This window comes from Globicephala melas, chromosome 3 (assembly GCF_963455315.2).
Source record: "Globicephala melas chromosome 3, mGloMel1.2, whole genome shotgun sequence".
Lineage (NCBI taxonomy): Eukaryota > Metazoa > Chordata > Mammalia > Artiodactyla > Delphinidae > Globicephala > Globicephala melas.
Window position 1 is genome coordinate 43,100,883 of NC_083316.1, and position 18,366 is coordinate 43,119,248.

Sequence of the window (18,366 nt, forward strand, 5' to 3'; positions counted from 1 at the left end):
TCTCACCTTCCCAGGGATCCTCAGGAGAGCCAGTGAGGGGCCCTGCTTTGGGCTGCCAGACAGAGGTGGGGTCAACAGTAAGAGGGTAATGCCCATGCTGTCATGCCGGCGTACTTCCCTATGCAGCTCCTTAGAATGCGCTCCTAGAAAGAGTTGTATGCAACGGTGGCACCTCGCTAGGCTCACTGTTCACTGTGATCTAGAGGAGAACTTCTTCCCAGTCCCTTAAGTGCTACCTAGCCCAAGAAATTTGAAATTTTGAATTTTAGAATTTTGAAAGAAGTGTTGCTTGGTTTCACTCTATTCTGTATGCTATTGGCAGTTAAATTTAGAAACCATCTCTATTCCCTTCCTCCATCCCCTGATCCTCATCTCAGACACCAAAAATCCCTACAGCAAGAGCAGTTATTAGGGCATGTGCCAGAAGGGAGGAGGACTAGGAAAGGCCATCATAAGTCTGTCTGAGACACTGGACTTCACCTAGTACTCACAGATCAGTGTGTTTCAAACTTGAATGGGCATAAAAATTGTTGGGGAGATTTGTTTAACATGCAGGCACTTCTCTCTCCACCCATAACCCCTGTCCTGCTCCCAGAGTGTCTGACTCAGGAGGTCTAGGGTGTAATCCAGGAACCCACATTTGAAACAAGCACCCCAACACTTCGAAAAATTCTTCCCAGTTTCATGTGTGAGTCCTAGAGAAAGAGGGCATGCAAATAAGAAATGAAAGAGTAGTGTCTAAAGAAAATCTCTGTGAGGACTGGGCAATGCTTTATTGCAAGCAGGAAGGTGTAGTGTTTGGGGAAGGGAAGTGTTCTACTTGTCCAGGGCAGCTTCAGGACACCGTGGGTGAATCCACCACTGTCAATGGGCAGCAACAGCAAATGCAAGAAGCTGCATCGGCAGCAACAGTGGTTATGATGAAGATTTGCAGGAGCCACGTTGGAGAGGAGGGAGAATGATGACCTTCGTGGGGCAACAAGGAGGACTTGTTTGACTTGGACTCAAGATAGCCCTGGAGTCTCCCGAAAGGATTACAGGGAAGATTTGAGAGGAGAGAGGTTTGAAGATTTTCCGTAAGGCTTTACCAAGCTTGTGCTAATATTGGGAAATGCCAGACTGAAATCTCGTGTTGAGGACTGGCTCTATGTAATTTTTAAGTTAGGCACTGATTGTGGGTTGAATCCTATGCTTGGTGTTGTCCTTAAGAGACTGGTATTTCTCCCCTACTCCCTACCCACCACTCTTCCCAGTTCTCATTGTTCTCTACTTTGCTCATCCTTCAGCTTCCACTCAACTAATCCTACCCCAAAGAGGTTAACTGCAGCTTCAAGTGTTACCACCCACTGAGGGTATTAACAGAGGGCATCCGTAGAAGGAGTACCAACTGTGCTGAGAAATGCCCCAAGGGAAATTCTGATGCAATTAAGATGGAAAAGAATATTTCTCTCATGGCAATATCACCTCTAACTTAGAGGATTGTTAGGAAGATCCAAAATGACTTCAATCCATGAAACCAACTCTAAGTCATTATATAAATGTTGGACATTATTAAAGCAAAACTTTTAAGTTCTATTTCTGTTGGCCAGCTGCACAAATCTAAGAACACTCTTCTGCAAGTGGGGCCCCATAACAACACATTTAGTCCACCCCACTCTTTGACAGCCACCACAGACACAGTTGGTACCAGATAGGTTGCCAGGCATAGACTTGTGCGGCCATAAGCGTCCTGCATGTTAATATTGGCTCCCATCTTCAACAGCAGCTTCACTGTGTCCACTTGACGTCCAGAAACCGCGTGCATTAAGGGTGTACATCCTAGAACGAGACATTTCAACAGCTTTTAAGAATGTTTGACTTGTGACTTCAGACTATACTACAAAGCTACAGTAATCAAGACAGCATGGTACTGGCACAAAAACAGAAACATAGATCAATGGAACAGGATAGAAAGTCCAGAGATAAACCCACGCACATATGGTCACCTTATCTTTGATAAAAGAGGCAAGAATATACAATGGAGAAAAGACAGCCTCTTCAATAAGTGGTGCTGGGAAAACTGGACAGCTACATGTAAAAGAATGAAATTAGAACACTTCCTAACACCATACACAAAAATAAACTCAAAATGGATTAAAGACCTAAATGTAAGGCCAGGCACTATCAAACTCTTAGAGGAAAACACAGGAAGAACACTCTTTGACATAAATCACAGCAAGATCCTTTTTGACCCAACTCCTAGAGTAATGGAAATAAAAACAAAAATAAACAAATGGAACCTAATGAAACTTAAAAGCTTTTGCACAGCAAAGGAAACCATAAACAAGATGAAAAGACAACCCTCAGAATGGGAGAAAATATTTGCAAACAAAGCAACTGACAAAAGATTTATCTCCAAAATACACAAGCAGTTCATGCAGCTCAGTATCAAAAAAACAAACAACCCAATCCAAAATTGGGCAGAAGACCTAAATAGACATTTCTCCAAAGAAGAGATACAGACTGCCAACAAACACATGAAAAGATGCTCAACATCACTAATCATTAGAGAAATGCAAATCAAAACTACAATGAGGTATCACCTCATACCAGTCAGAATGGCCATCATCAAAAAATTTACAAACAATAACTGCTGGAGAGGGTGTGGAGAAAAGGGAACCCTTTTGCACTGTTGGTGGGAATGTAAATTGATACAGCCACTATGGAGAACAGCATGGAGGTTCTTAAAAAACTACAAATAGAACTACCATATGACCCAGCAATCCCACTACTGGGCATATACCCTGAGAAAACCAAAATTCAAAAAGAGTCATGTACCACAATGTTCATTGCAGCTCTATTTACAACAGCCAGGTCATGGAAGCAACCTAAGTATCCATCGACAGTTGAATGGATAAAGAAGATGTGGCACATATATACAATGGAATATTACTCAGCCATGAAAAGAAATGAAATTGAGTTATTTGTAGTGAGGTGGATGGACCTAGAGTCTGTCATACAGAGTGAAGTAAGTCAGAAAGAGAAAAACAAATACCATATGCTAACACATATATATGGAAACTAAAAAAAAAAGGGTCTGATGAACCTAGGGGCAGGACAGGAATAAAGACACAGACATAGAGAATGGACTTGAGGACACGGGGAGGGGGAAGGGTAAGCTGGGACAAAGTGAGACAGTGGCATGGACATATATACACTACCAAATGTAAAACAGATAGCTAGTGGGAAGCAGCCGCATAGCACAGGGAGATCAGCTCGGTGCTTTGTGACCACCTAGAGGGGTGGAATAGGGAGGGTGGGAGGGAGACGGAAGAGGGAGGGGATATGGGGATATATGCATATGTATAGCTGATTCACTTTGTTATACAGCAGAAAGTAACACACCATTGTAAAGCAATTATACTCCAATAAAGATGTTAAAAAAATAAAATAAATATAACATGTTATGAAAAAAATGTTTGATTTGTAAAATTTATGAGTAGACTTTATTTTCCTGTTCATTTATTATGCTCTTTGCAGATGAACTACCCTCAACACAAACTCAGCTGTTGAGCTGAAGAGAGATGATGATTGTTGCTACATTTATATAAACTATGTATTTTTCACACCCTATTAAATCTTCTGTAATTTTGCTGTAATTGGTTGATTAAAACATTTTGTGCAGATCATAAAATTTGCTTATTACTACCTTGGGAATCACCATAATTTGGGACATAACAGGCAGGTTTATCCTGACTTGGTTTGAACAATGCAGAATCTGGAAGTACCTTTGGAAAGCAATGCCAGCCAGGCAGACAGGTGCAGCACACATTTATTGGAGGTGGTAAGTGATATAGGGCAGTGATGGTAGCCTAGCCTTGGGTTGTACAAATCCTTGCTAAAAGTGGCCACTTTTACTGAAATACTTTTCTGTTTTTGGAGTCAGTATAGGCCACATTTGGTTTTTGTGTGTTTTCTTCCTGAGTAAAAACAGAGATGAAATTACACATTCCGATTAACTTCGCAGGGCTGTTGGAACAAGCCATACTGCTGAGGCAGAATCCAGGTAGGTGTTTCACACTCCTTCAGATGAAGAAACCAATGTAAAACATATCCCTTTCCCAGCTGAGACTTGTTTAGATGTCTTTTGATTGGAGATTCATGTAGAGGTTATAATTCTTCTCCAGGTAAACTGCAAACTATGACCTCAGTGATCCCTGAGAATGGATAAATTCCAGGACTACTGTTCTTATTGAAAGATTGCAGCCAGCAAACCAGTTTCTCTCCAAATTTCTCCCTTCTAATATTCTTCCAGGCGTCTGTACTGGGTAAAAGCATCAATGAAGTGCTCTGTCTTAAATAGTGGCAAAATTTTTTTCTCTCTCTCCCCTTCTCTTTCTTCTCTTCTCTCTTTCCCTCTCCCTCTTTTCCCTTATTTCCCTCCCTCCCTCCCCCTTCCTTCCTCCCTCCCTCTCTCCCTCCCTCCCTTCTTTCCTTCCTTCCTTCCTTCTTCCCTCCCTCCCTCCTTCCCTCCCTTCCTCTTTATTTATTTATATTTTGCTTACGGGTGTTGAATTGCTCCAGCACCATTTGTTGAAGAGGCTTTCTTCCACTAAATTACATTTGCACCTTTGTCAAATATCAGTTGAGCATATTTGTGTGAGTCTGAGTTCTCTGTTCTTTCCCACCGATCTATGTGTCTATCCGTCAGCCCATACTACATAGTCTTGATTTCTGTAGCTATATAGTAAGCCTTGAAATTGGGTAGACTGATTCTCTCCCACTTTATTCTTTTTTTTTTTTTTTTTTTTGGTACGCGGGCCTCTCACTGTTGTGGCCTCTCCCGTTGCTGAGCACAGGCTCCGGACGCGCAGGTTCAGCGGCCATGGCTCACGGGCCTAGCCGCTCCGCGGCATGTGGGATCTTCCCGGACCGGGGCACGAACCTGTGTCCCCTGCATCAGCAGGCAGACTCTCAACCACTGCGCCACCAGGGAAGCCCCCACTTTATTCTTCTTTTTCAAAATTGTTTTAACTATCTTAGTTTCTTTGCTTTCTATATAAATTTTAGATAATCTTGTCTATATCCACACACAAAAAAAATCTTGCTGGAGTCTGATAGAAATTGCATTAAACCTGTATAAGAATTTGGGGAGCACTGCATGTTTACTATATTGAATATTCTAATCCGTGAACATGGTATGTCTCTCCATTTATTTAGATCTTTGATTTCTTTCATCAGCATTTTATAGTTTACAGTATAGAAGTCTTGCATGTATTTTGTTTTATTCACACCTAAATATTCTTTATCGAGTGATTTTACTTGGTATTGTGGTTTTAATTTTGGTGTCCATGTGTTCATTTCTAATATATAGAAATAAATTTGTTTTTGTGTATTGATCTTGTGTCCTGTGACCTTGCTCAACTCACTAGTTGCAGGAGTTTTTGGTAGGTTCCTTAGGATATTCTATGTAGACAATTAAGCTGTGTAAAAAACGAACCGTTTTCTTTTTCTTTTTCAATATGTATGCTTTTCATTTTTTATTTCCTTTTCTTGCCTTTTTGCACTGGCTAAGTACTACACTGAATATGAGGGAGAGAGGGCCTTTATGCTTTGTTGCCCATCTTAGGGGCAAAGCATTCAGTCTTTCACCAGTAAGTAAAATGTTAGCTCTAGAGTTTTTTTGTAGATACGCTTTATCAAATTGAGGAAGTTCCCCTCTATCCCTATTTTCTGAGAGTTTTTAATCATGAATGTGTGCTAAGTTTTGTCAAATGCTTTTTCTGCATCCACTGATAAGATCATGTGATTTTTCTTCTGTAGCTGGTTAATATGATGGATTACACAGATTGAGTTTCAAGTACTGAAATAGACTTACGTTCCTAGAACAAATCACACTTGGTCATGGTATATAATTAGTTTTATATATTACTGAATTCTATTTGCTGATATTTGCTAAGGATGTCTGTATCCGTATTCATGTGGAGTATTGGTCTGTAGGTTCAGTTTTTGTATCATCTTTGTCACATTTTGATATCAGAGTAATACTAGCTTCATAATCATAACCAGGAAAAGTTTCCTCCTCGTATCTTTTCTGGAAGAGATTATGCAGAGTTGATATGAATTTTATTTAAAAGTTTGTAGAAGTTTCCAGTGGAATCATCTAGGCCTGATGATGTCTGTTTCTGGGAATTTTAAAATTATGAATTTAAGTTCCTTAATAGTTATAGGACTATTCAAATAATGTTTCCTATTGGATGAACTGTGGTAGTTTATCTTTTTTGAGGAATTGATCCATTTCATCTAAATACTCAAATTATGTGTGCAGAGTGGCTTGTTGTATTTTCTTATTATCTGCAGGGTCATTCCTGATAGTGATAATTTGTGTCTTCTTACATTTTCTTTTTGTCATTATTGCTAGAGGTTTGTCAATTTTATTGATCTTTTCAAAGAATTAGTTTCTTGTTTCATTGGTATTCTCTATTTTCTGTTTTCAATTTCATTGATTTCTATTCTTCTCTTTATTACTTCTTTCCTTCTGTTTGCTTTGGGTTTATTTTACTCTACTTTTTCTAGGTTCTTGAGGTGAGAACTTAGATTATTGACCAATACTTTTCCTCTTTTCTAATGAATGTATTTAGTGCCATAAATTTCCCTCTTAGCATCGCTTTAGATATGTGCCACAAATTTTGATATGTTGTATCTTTGTTTCCATTCATAATCAGTTAGTACAAGCCAGGATTGAATGCAATCAGTCTGACTCTTGTATTTATCACACAAGTGGTGTTTAACCTTTGACTCTTCTCATTCCCAACTTCTAACCCCAAGGCAGATGTACAGATAATTCTGCTTTAAAAAACGAACGAACAAAAAACTACCATGGATAAATTAGGGAGCACCCACACACTTTACAAAACATTTTATTGTCATGATAAGGGAATCCCAAGCTCCTCTTGGGACAGGTCAACTGGTTAAAAATCATTAATGACTTCCTAGAAATACTAGGATAGGGAAACCGATGCTAAATCCTTTGTTATAGTTCCATAGGTCCTTGAGGCTGCCACTTCTTCCTCTTCTCCTCCTCCCCCTTTTTCTTCTCCTTGTTCTTCTTTGTCTTCATCTTCTTTGTCTTCATCTTCATTCAGTCTGTTTTCTTTCAGTTGTTCAGATTTGTTTCATTTCTATTGTTCTATTTTCGAGTTAATTGATCCTTTCCTCTGCGTCCTCATTCTGCTACTGAGCTTAGCCATAGAGTTTTTAATTGTAATTATTGTATTTTTCAGTTTTAAAATCTTCCATTTGGTTCTTCTTTATATCTGTATTTCTTTGCTGAGCCTTTCTATTTTTTCATTTGTTTTGAGCATATTTGTAATTGCTCATTGAAGCATTTTTTCATGGCTACTTGAAGATCTTTGCCAGATAATTCTAACATCTGTCATCTCAGTGTTGGCATCTATTGTCTTTTTCCATTCAGTTTGAGGTCTTACTGATACTTGGTATGTCAAGTGATTTTCTACCGAAACTTGGATATTTGGGGTATTGCATTGTAAGTTGTCTAAATCTTACTTAAATCCTCCATTTTAGCTGGTTTTCTCTGATACTGCTCCAAAGGGTAAGTGAAGGGGGGCGGGTGCCACTTCATTATTGCCAGGTGGGATTAGAAGTCTAAGTCCCCTACTTAGTCTTCATTGACATCTAAGGGAGAAGACTCTTCATTACTGTGTGGTGGTGAGAGTCCTAATTCTCAAGAAGGATTCCTCTGACACTGCCTCAGCAGTGGGGATATGGAGACTTCATTACCATGTGAAGGTGGAGGCCCAGGATCCACACTTGTTCTTTGCTGGAATGAGTGGGGTTGGGGTCATAGTTTTTTGGTTTTTTTGGTGGTAGTGTTTGATGGAGTAGACTCATTATTGTCTAAAAGTTTTCTGTCTTGCTATGCAGTCCCTTTCTTGCTCTTTGGCTAGAGAGCAGGCTTCTGTTGGGGGCTTTTTTGACCTCTGTCCACTGGCATTCCTATGTTGTCAGCTTCTTCAGCTCCAAGTCTGGGAAGTATGAGGCAAAAAGGAAGCCCAGGAAACTCACCACTATGTCATTCCTTGGGTCCCATGGTACTAGCTAGTCTGTCATTGCCTCTCCACCTTCCAGAGTGTTCTTATGTTTATGCTATATACCATGTCCTGGAGTTTTAGTTGTATTTCGCAGAAGGAATAAAGCAAAAAGTACTACTTCTACTCCATCTTCCCAGAAGCAGAAGTCCTTGCTCTCTGGCTTTAATAGCTGCACTTTCCCAACATCCACTGCTACCAAAAATAGCCTCCTCTTTTCATACCCGTTTTCTAACTTCAACTAATTGGCCTATCTACTTTAGTCACTCATACAAATAAGTTGAAGACAAACTCAAACCAAATAACTTCATGAGAAGAGGTGATGTAAAAGAATTTGAAGATTTGTGTCCATGACTCTCATTAAATAAAATACTGAGGAACCTGCACACGGCTACAGGTAGGATATTCCTTGACCCTCCAGTATCAAAGTAGCTTGTCAAATATAATTTTATTAACATTGTTCACCTCTGGAGGCCATCTCTAAAAGGATAGATCAGAACATTCTGCAGGATTCAAAATGCATAAATAGCTCACCTTCACTGTCACAGCATTCTAGGATGGAAGGGTCTTCCCGAATCACGGCAGTCAAAGCATTGACATCTCCGTTAGATGCTGCCTGATAAACCATGGTCAGGTCAACTTCTTCAGATGAATCACCTTCATGAATCAAACAGAGACAAACTTACTGTGTGGAGAGAATTCACTGAAAGAATAACAACACCCAAAGCGTCACCCACACAAGTGATTCATGAAAATCTCTCTGGTGAATCCAGGCAGAAGGCTGAGTCATCCTGATCACATGCACCTTACCACTTCTGAAGAAAGGTGGGCCACTGTGGGCTGTAACATCACCATGTATTGGGAAGGAGCCTGAGGGATTAGGTGTCCTCTGAGATTTAATGATTCTCTCCAAGTATTTGAAATCAGTGAGACCAGATTGGGAAGTGGAGCCCTTATCTTGGTTCTGGGTTTCTTTTTTGATCTGAAATATGTTACTTTCCCTTTCAATGACTCAGTTTACCCACTTTTTTTTTTTTTTTTTTTTGCGGTATGTGGGCCTCTCACTGTTGTGGCCTCTCCCATTGCGGAGCACAGGCTCCAGACGCACAGGCTCAGCGGTCATGGCTCGCGGGCCCAGCCGCTCCACGGCATGTGGGATCTTCCTGGACCGGGGCACGAACCCGTGTCCCCTGCATCAGCAGGCGGAGTCTCAACCACTGCGCCACCAGGGAAGCCCAGTTTACTCACCTTTGAAGGAGATATTGTGCTCCTTATTCTCTGTTCTCTAGTTGGACTCTCTACCCTTTCCCTCTTGCTCTGAACCCTGAAGGCTAACCTTGATCACATCACCCAGGCCCCCTGGCCCTCAGTGTCCATGGGAGGCACTGGTAGGAGAGTGGTGAGGAGAAGAGAGATGGGGCATTTCCTCCTGCTTTCCCCTAGTTCAGGGTCTAGCAGTAGCTGCTTCTCTCCCACCAGGCGGGTCCTCCTCCCCAGAACCAGCCCTCACTGGGCTCCCTGTGGAAACAAACATTGTCCTTTCAACCCTGCTCATCTCTGTATGTAGTCCCTTCACAGAAGCCCTTCATTTGAACCATCTGAGGTTTCATGACACGGTGTTCCCAGAAGAAACAGCTGTATGCAGGTCCTTTGAATTTGGTAGCCACCTGTATCATACCTTTGTGCATGATTGAACCAACTAATAGTATTACCAAAGGTGACAAGAGAACTGTGGGTCAAGTGACCCCAGGGGAGCAATGGAAGGGCTGGGAGACAAGCTTTGTTTACAGGAACACCCCTTGTGAGGTGCTGGGCCAAGCCCCTCTACTTAATTTCTCCCACACATGGCCATGGTTCAGGGAAAATATATGTGTACAAGAAAAGTTTTTAAAATTGCGTTTTTCTACTAGTGTAGGCATTATGCTAGAGATACTTTACAGTTCTAATTGATCTTTAGTTGGCAGTGGTCCTAACCCTTTGGTTGGGAAGGGTTGGGCTTTGTTTCTCAGTCCCAGTATTTCTGGGAAGTCACCAATGACTTTTTAACCAGTTGACCTGTCCCAGGAGAAGCCTGTCGTTAAAAATGATTCACTTACAACAACAAACTCCATTGTAAAGTGAGTAGCTGCTCGCTAATTTATCCATGATAGGTTTGTTACTGTAGCTGTTGCTTTTAAAGCCTTCTCACCTTTACATTTGTCTGAGGGCTGGAGGTGAGCAGTGAGGGATGTGAAAGGCAAATGCCACTTCTGTGTGAGTGTAAGGACCCTGGAGCCACACCACTAGGGTTCAATTCCTAGTTTGTACTAATTAGCTGTGTAAATTTGGGCCAGTTACCCTCTCTGGGCCTTAGTTTCCTTGTCTTTAAAATGGAGATGATGATGATGACCACCATGCATCTCATAAGGTTGCTGTGAGGAGTAAATGAATTAATACTTAATCCTATGCGCTCTTAGGACAGGGCATAGTGTGTAGTTAATGCTGTATATACTTTGGTACTACTGCTGTTACCTTTTTTTTTTTCTGATAGTGTGCAAATTTAGAGAGCATTTGAAATCTGGGACATGTAGAGGAAAAGGTCTCTCTGATGATGGCTAGTATTGCCTGACAGAATTAGAATTTCAAACAACTTGCCAGAAGGATTCTAATAACATTGTATTTAATAGGGATAAACATTTAGTCTGTGAAATATCCAGTTGAACTAAGTGAAGGGTGGTTGAACCTGTAGTTTTCGTTCCTCAATATCCCCTCATCCTGCTGGTGACCTTAACCTGATTATTCTCTAGGGACCACTTCCTCTCCACTTTCAGCACAGGCGGTTGACTACATTCCTGCTCAGGGCCAGAACATGTGACCTAGAACTAGCCATTCAGCACCAGCATTATCCTGGCCACAGATATTGGTTCAGGGATGTGCCTCAATCAGAGCCCATAAAAGGCAATGATATTTTGGATATTTGGGGAGTGCTGGGAACAAGTTTTGTTCTACCACCCATGAAACTGGGAGTTATGGGGGGGACATCTTATGGGTGGAGAGCTTATGAATGAAGACAACACAAGAAGAGCAGAGCTGTGCTAAGAGAAAGAAATAATTGAGACCTGATGACATCATTTGAATTCCTGAATCAAGCCATACCTTAAGCCAGCACCATTTCTGGAACATTTACATGTCCCAATAAATTTCTTTTTTTGCTTAAGTCAGTTTGCATAGATTTTATGTGTTTGTTTTTCTTTTTAATCACTGCAAGAGTTCTAACTAACAGAAGGTTTTAGTGGTGGCACATTAAAAAGCATTTAGGGATTTAGTTGGGCAATTAACACTATAGGAATTAACAGTGTGACAGTGAACTAGTAGATCTCTGGCTGCAGTAATAATAGTCTAGTAATGAGACTGAGGGAGATAATAGGCTTTTTCCATTCTTTTTTTTTTTTTAACACTAAAGAGGCTTTTAATTATGTAGTATTATCTCTAAGTACAAAGACTTTCCCAATCACGTCACCTAGAGATCATTTTATCCACTGCTCTGTTTGGCTGCCAGTCTCTCGTCTCTCTCCTCAGCAATGGTAAGGCGGACACCCTTTCCACGAGGAAGAGAGATCCATGCTTTGTTGCCTTTGCCAATAACGAAAATGTTGGAGAGCCGGGTGGCAAAGCTATTGCCGTTGGCATCTTTCACATGAACTACATCAAAAGAACCAGGATGTCTCTCCCGGTTAGTGATCACATCAATTCTTCCCAGGTTAGCACCTCCAGTCACCACGCACAGGTTACCAGTGTCAAATTAGATGAAATCAGTAATCTTGCCAGTCTCCAAATCAATTTGAATGGTATCATTCACCTTGATGAGGGGATCAGGGTAGCGGATGGTGCGAGCATCATGGGTCACCAGATGAGGGATTCCTTTTGTCCCCACAAAGATCTTTCTCACTTTGCATAACTTATACTTGGCCTCCTCAGGTGTAATATGATGAACAGCAAAGCGACCCTTGGTGTCATAGATCAGATGAAAATTCTCTCCAGTCTTGTCAATGCTGATGACATCCATAAAACCAGCAGGGTAGGTTATATCAGTGCGGACCTTGCCATCAATCTTAATGAAACGCTGCATGCAGATCTTCTTTACTTTATCTCCTATTAGGGCATATTTAAGTCTGTTCCTTAGGAAAATAATTAGGGGGAGACATTCCCTCAGCTTGTGGGGACCGGTAGATGGATGAGGAGCAAACACACCAGTCAGTTTATCCAGCATCCAATGCTTTGGAGCTGCTACGCGCTTCAGGTGCTTCTTAGGACCACGAGCCATGGCTGTGCTAGGCACGGAAAGAGTTTTTTTTCCATTCTTAACTGGTCAGTGTTATGTTGAGGTCTATGGCCCATGGATTAAATGGGCTATAGGTAGCTGGAGAACATTCCGAGGAGAGTGACCAGAGTATGACTGGACTTCATGTCACCTGATGAACAGTGGAAGGAAACAGATCTGTTCACTCTGAAGATTACTCTGTGTGGTCATGATGGTTGCCTTCAGATATTTGAAGAGGCTTTTTTGTTTTGTTTTGTTTTTTAAATTTAAAAAACCGTGGTAAATATACATAACATATGCCATTTTAACCACTTTTAACTGTAGAGTTCAGTGGCTTGATGTACATTCACACTGTTGTGCAACCATCACCACTATTCATCTCCAGAACTCTTTTCAGCTTCTAAAACTCAAACTCTGTTTCCATTAGACAAAAACTCCCCATTCCTCCCTCCCCTCCATCTCCTGGAAACCACCATTCCATTTTCTGTCTCTATGAATTTGACCACTCTAGATATCTCATTTAAGTGGAATCAATAGTATTTGTCCTTTTGTTACTGGCTTATTTCACTTAGCATAATGTCCTCGAGATTCATCCACATTGTAGCATGTGTCAGAATTTCCTTCTTTTTAAAGGTTGAATGATAATCTGTTGTATGTATGTACCACATTTTGTTTATTCATTCATCTACTGATGGACACTTGGGTTGTTTCCACCTTTTGGCTATTGTGAATAATGCTGCTGCAAACATCGGTATACAAATAACTCTTGCAAACTCTTTCGAGTATATACTTAGAAGTGAAATTGCTGGATCACATGATAATTCTATTTTTAATTTTTTAAGGAACCACTGTACTGTTTTCCAATGTGGTTGCAACATTTTATATTCTTACCAACAATGCACAAGGGTTCCAATTTCCCCATGTCCTTACCAACACTTTTATTTCCTGTTTTTGCTTCTTGTGTGTGTTTGTTGTAATAATAGCTAGCCTAATGGGTGTGAAGTGATATCTTGTGGTTTTGATTTGCATTTCCCTATGATTAGTGATGCTGAGCATCTTTTCGTGTGCTTTTTGGCCATCTGTATATCTTCTTTGGAGAAATGTCTAAGTCCTTTGCCCATTTTTTTTTTTTTTTAGATGTTGGGGGTAGGAGTTAATTAATTTATTTATTTTTGCTGTGTTGTGTCTTCGTTTCTGTGTGAGGGCTTTCTCTAGTTGTGGCAAGCAGGGGTCACTCTTCATCGCAGTGCGCGGGCCTCTCACTATGGCGGCCTCTCTTGTTGCAGAGCACAGGCTCCAGATGCGCAGGCTCAGTAGTTGTGACTCACGGGCCCAGCTGCTCCGTGGCATGTGGGATCCTCCCAGACCAGAGCTCGAACCCATGTCCCCTGCATTAGCAGGCAGATTCTCAACCACTGCGCCACCAGGGAAGCTCCCTTTGCCCATTGTTTGTTTTTCTGTTAAGTTGTAGAAATTCTTTGTATATTCTGGATATTAACTCTATATTAGATATATAATTTGTATACATTTTCTCCCATTCTGTGGGTTGCCTTATCGCTCTGTTGATAGTATCGATGTATAAAAGCATTTAACTTTGATGTAGTTCAATTTGTCTACCTTTTGCTGTCTGTGCTTTTGACATCACATCTAAGAAATTACAGTAAGCCCACTACATATGAACAAGTTCTGTTCTGAGAGTGTGTTTGTAAGTCCAATTTGTTTGTAAGTCCAACAAAACTAACCTAGGTACCCAACAAACACAATTGGCTATATGGTACTGTACCGTAATAGGTTTACAGTACTTTTCACACAAATAATACATAAAAAACAAACAAAAAATAATGAAGACATTTTTAATCTTACAGTATAGTACCTTGAAAAGTACAGTAGTACCAGCTACATCACCACTGCTTTTACGCTTGCTTCCAGACATCCTGGGCTTGCAGTAAGGATGCTGTACTACTGAACTTTATACAGTACTGTATGGTACACAAAAGCACAACCACTTGTAGAGGATGCACACACGTGACAATGTGAGCCAGACATGTGAACTAACTTACGTGATTGGACATGCAAACTCACATGTGCATTTTTGAAAGTTTGCAACTTGAAGGTCGTATGTAGGGGACTTACTCTATTGCCAAATTCAATGTCATGAAGCTTTCCTCCTATGGTTTTTTTTTTTTTTTTTTTTGCAGTATGCGGGCCTCTCACTGTTGTGGCCTCTCTCGTTGCGGAGCACAGGTTCTGGACGCGCAGGCTCAGTGGCCATGGCTCACGGGCCCAGCCGCTTCGCGGCATGTGGGATCTTCCTGGACCAGGGCACGAACCTGTGTCCCCTGCATCGGCAGGCGGACTCTCAACCACCACACCACCAGGGAAGCCCCCCGCTATGTTTTCTTCTAAGAGTTTTATAGTTTTAGTTCTTATGACTAGATCGTTGATCCATTTTGAGTCATTTTGCATGTGGCTGTCCAGTTGTTTCTGCACTATTGCTGAAAAGACAATTCTTCCCCCATTGAATGGTCTTGGCACCCTTGTTGACTCCTCAGTTGACCCCTAAGTTGACCATAGATATATGAGATTATTTCTAGACTCCCAGTTCTATTCCATGGATCTATATGTTTGTCTTTATGCCAGTACTACACTGTTTTGATTGCTGTAGCTTTGTAGTATGGTTTGAAATCAGGAAGTGTGAGACCTCCAACTTTGTTCTTCTTTTGTAAGATTTTTTTTTTTGGCTATCTGGGTCCCTTGAAATTCCATATGAATTTTAGGATGGATTTTTATATTTCTGCAAAAACATCACTGGGATTTTGTTAGGGGTTGCATCAAATCTGTAAATCTCTTTGGGTAGTACTGACATCTTAACAATATTGTCTTTCAATCCATGAAACACAAGACATCTTTCCATTTATTGGTGTCTTCTTTAATTTCTTTCAAAAATGTTTTGTAGTTTTCAGTGTATAAGTTTTTTGCCTTCTTGGTTAATTTTATTCCTAAGTATTTTATTCTTTTTGATGCTACTGTAAACAGGATTATTTTTCAAAGAGCTTTTAGCCAAGTTTATGGTTAAACTTTTATGTGAAATTCCAGCAGTTAGAAATAGCAGTGGGTGAGAATGACAGAAGAGTATTTTAATGGTCAGAGAACTGTAAAAATGTCCTAGGTCTCCTCAAGAGGTAGTGAACTTCCTGTAATTAAATATGTCAATCTTGGGACTTCCCTGGTGGTCCAGTGGTTAAGACTTCACCTTCCAATTCAGGGGTTGTGGGTTCGATCCCTAGTCAGGGAGCCAAGATCCCACATGCCTCACGGCCAAAAAAACAAAACATGAAACAGAAGCACTATTTTAACAAATTCAATAAAGACTTTAAAAATAGTCCACCTCAAAAAGAAAAGAAAAATCTTAAAAAAAAATAAGATGTCAGTCTTGGCTAGGTGGTCACCAAGGGAGTGTGTTGCAGAAGGAATTCAGACACAGAGTGAAACACAAGGTATGGGGAAAGGAAGATGTGTGAGGCAAAACAGGATGTATTTCAGGGTTTCTTCTAACCCTAAGATACCATACTAAACTATAGAGTGATTAGGAAATAGGAAATGAAGGAGCTTCCACAGAAGTTGTATAGAAACAGTCAATTTAAATTGTAGTCAATGCAAATAATTAGGCCTAAACTTAAGATAGTACAAAGAATTTCTGTAGAAATGATGAAGGGTGAAGTAGAAGTAACAAGAATGAGGAGAAGGATAACTGATGGTCCTGGTGGAATCCAAAATAGAGGCAAGAAAAATTTTTTTCTATCAAAGGTGATAAAATCATTTAAGATATGCAGAAGATCTACATAAACAAACAATACATAAATTCTTCCTTCTCTCCTTCCTTCTTATCCATCTCACTATCTATTATCTATTTTTTTTATCTATCTACCTATCTATCTATCTGGTATCATCTATCTATCTACCATCTATTTATCATCTATTTATCTTTCTTTCCATTCAGCTTTCAGAGGAGGAGCACCGTTTGAATGGCTTTTGCCTCCCTAACTGTGTGAAAGTTAAACAGATAGACTTATATATGGATGCAGAAAGAAAAATTCTAAAATTCACCAAGGGAGAGAGACTGAAAGTAGAGAGAATAGAAAACAGACATAAAGGAAATAGGAAGAAAGAAGCATGTGAACAGATACAGATTATATTTTATAAAAAGTTATCTATGTATATGTATACATGAAAAATATAAAAGATAAGAAGACATGCAACAAACATCAATAGAGATAATTTTTTAGATATTATTCAGTACTTTCTATATTTTCCCAATTCTCTACAATGAATTTATATACTTTTTATAATCATCAAGATAAATCAAGTTTTAAGTGGTGAGAGAGGAGTGTGTCTTACTAGCTTTATATTAATGTGTTACTACTAAAAGGGAAGACAGAGCCTTGTGTGTCTGTAATAGAGAAAACAAGTCCTTGATATTTGACAAAGTGCTGAAAAAGTTAAAACATACATGTATTTAAAAAATTCTGACCTTTATAAATACTCTAGTAGATTTTTTTTAAAACAGGTACATGTTTTAAATTTTTATTAATTTTTACCTAAAAATTGGAAGGATAGGCTTTTTGGAAATCATCTGTTTTCCTCATTTTTCATGGTTAAAAACCTTGTAAACAGTTTTCTGGATGTGTCATAAATTATCAACTTAATTCCAAGGGCCCAACTTTTTAATAGTAGGATTGCAGAAATATGACAGGCTGCTAGAAATGTTTTAGATTAGAGGACCTTCTTCAAAGCTTCTCACATTTTACACAAATTTGGGTTCCTTCACATAGTGGTTCTGTCTCTGGGTTACTGCAGAGTGCCTTGGGAAAGCCCTTGACTGCATCAATTACTGGGCCTACTTTGTTGAAATTACCCAGAGGTCAGCTTGGCATTTGTTCTGCTTAAGTTGAGACCGTTCTGTGGAACAGCCAGGTCAATGTAAGGATAGATTGGGTACTGCAGTTTCAAGAGTCCAGACCAGAGGGTCTTGGGAGGATTTCTTTGGTTCATTCTATTCTGAGAATCCTTGGGTGGCTGAATGCAGCCTAGACTCACTAGTGAAGTCTGGATTCATTTTTGGACAACTACAGAAGATTCCACAGATATTTCTTAGATTGTTTTTTGGAGTGGAATTGATTGCATCTGAAGAACTGAAATTTATTCATTCATCCATTTACTTAACATCTACCATGGGCTAGTGAAATTGCAGGTACAAACGTTGTAGAGTCTCTCTGTTCCTAAGAAAAACATGCCCTAATGGGAAAAGAAGTATGTAATTTATGATTGAGATATACCAGGGATGTTATGGCAGGACAGGAGGAAGAATGATTTAAACGAATAGTTTCCTGGCCATCCTCCTAATCCAGATCACTCTATCCTCCCTCAGGATTATCTTGGGTGCTTTGGGGACAGTAGAGAAATTGTGTTTTGGGAGCTGCCTGGAATGATCTATCCATAAGGTGGTGAGGTCTTCCCACTTTTAGGGAAGATGCCAGGCCTTCACTGCACCCTGATGGCTCCATGTAACAATATTGCCACCCACTGGTGATAAAGAGTCTCTCTGGGCCTTGACCCGGGCCCTGAGCCAGGATGGTGCCAGTTCTGCTGGACAGAATTAAAAGCCAGTTTGGAACACTCTGGCCATGTAGGAACAAGTTTAAGGTCACTGATACAGTTGGCTGCCATTGAAAGCAAATTAGTGTCATGTGACTCATCATATACATCATATGATACACAGCATGCACACATGCAGGCAATATAGAAAAACAGTAAGAGCCCAGCCTCCAGAGTTTGAATCCTAGCACTGCCAATTTCCTGAGAGCTGTGTGATCTTGGGCAAGTTACTTAACCTCTCTGTTCTCATTCCCCTCTTGTCAAATGGGTAAGAATAGTATTTACCTCACAGGGTTGTTCTGAGAGCTAAAGGAGTTCATCCAC

At 40.2% G+C, this 18,366-nt stretch overlaps 2 protein-coding genes across 3 annotated transcripts in view; both read right to left on the bottom strand.

Annotated features, from left to right (window-relative positions):
* The window catches only part of ANKRD55 (ankyrin repeat domain 55), a 127,089-nt gene that overhangs the window by 61,853 nt on the left and 46,870 nt on the right, over positions 1–18,366 (bottom strand). For both annotated transcript variants that reach the window (XM_060295425.1, XM_060295424.1), the window contains exons 3-4: positions 8,622–8,744; positions 1,688–1,818 (exon numbers count right to left, since the gene is read on the bottom strand). In XM_060295425.1, coding sequence (XP_060151408.1) covers positions 1,688–1,818; positions 8,622–8,744 — 254 coding nt within the window. The remainder of the gene's footprint in view (positions 1–1,687; positions 1,819–8,621; positions 8,745–18,366) is intronic.
* LOC115845510 (small ribosomal subunit protein eS4, X isoform-like) lies at positions 11,576–12,407 on the bottom strand. The gene has a single exon (XM_070045081.1). It carries the CDS (start codon positions 12,388–12,390, stop codon positions 11,869–11,871), a length of 522 nt encoding a protein of 173 aa, XP_069901182.1. The 5' UTR covers positions 12,391–12,407; the 3' UTR covers positions 11,576–11,868.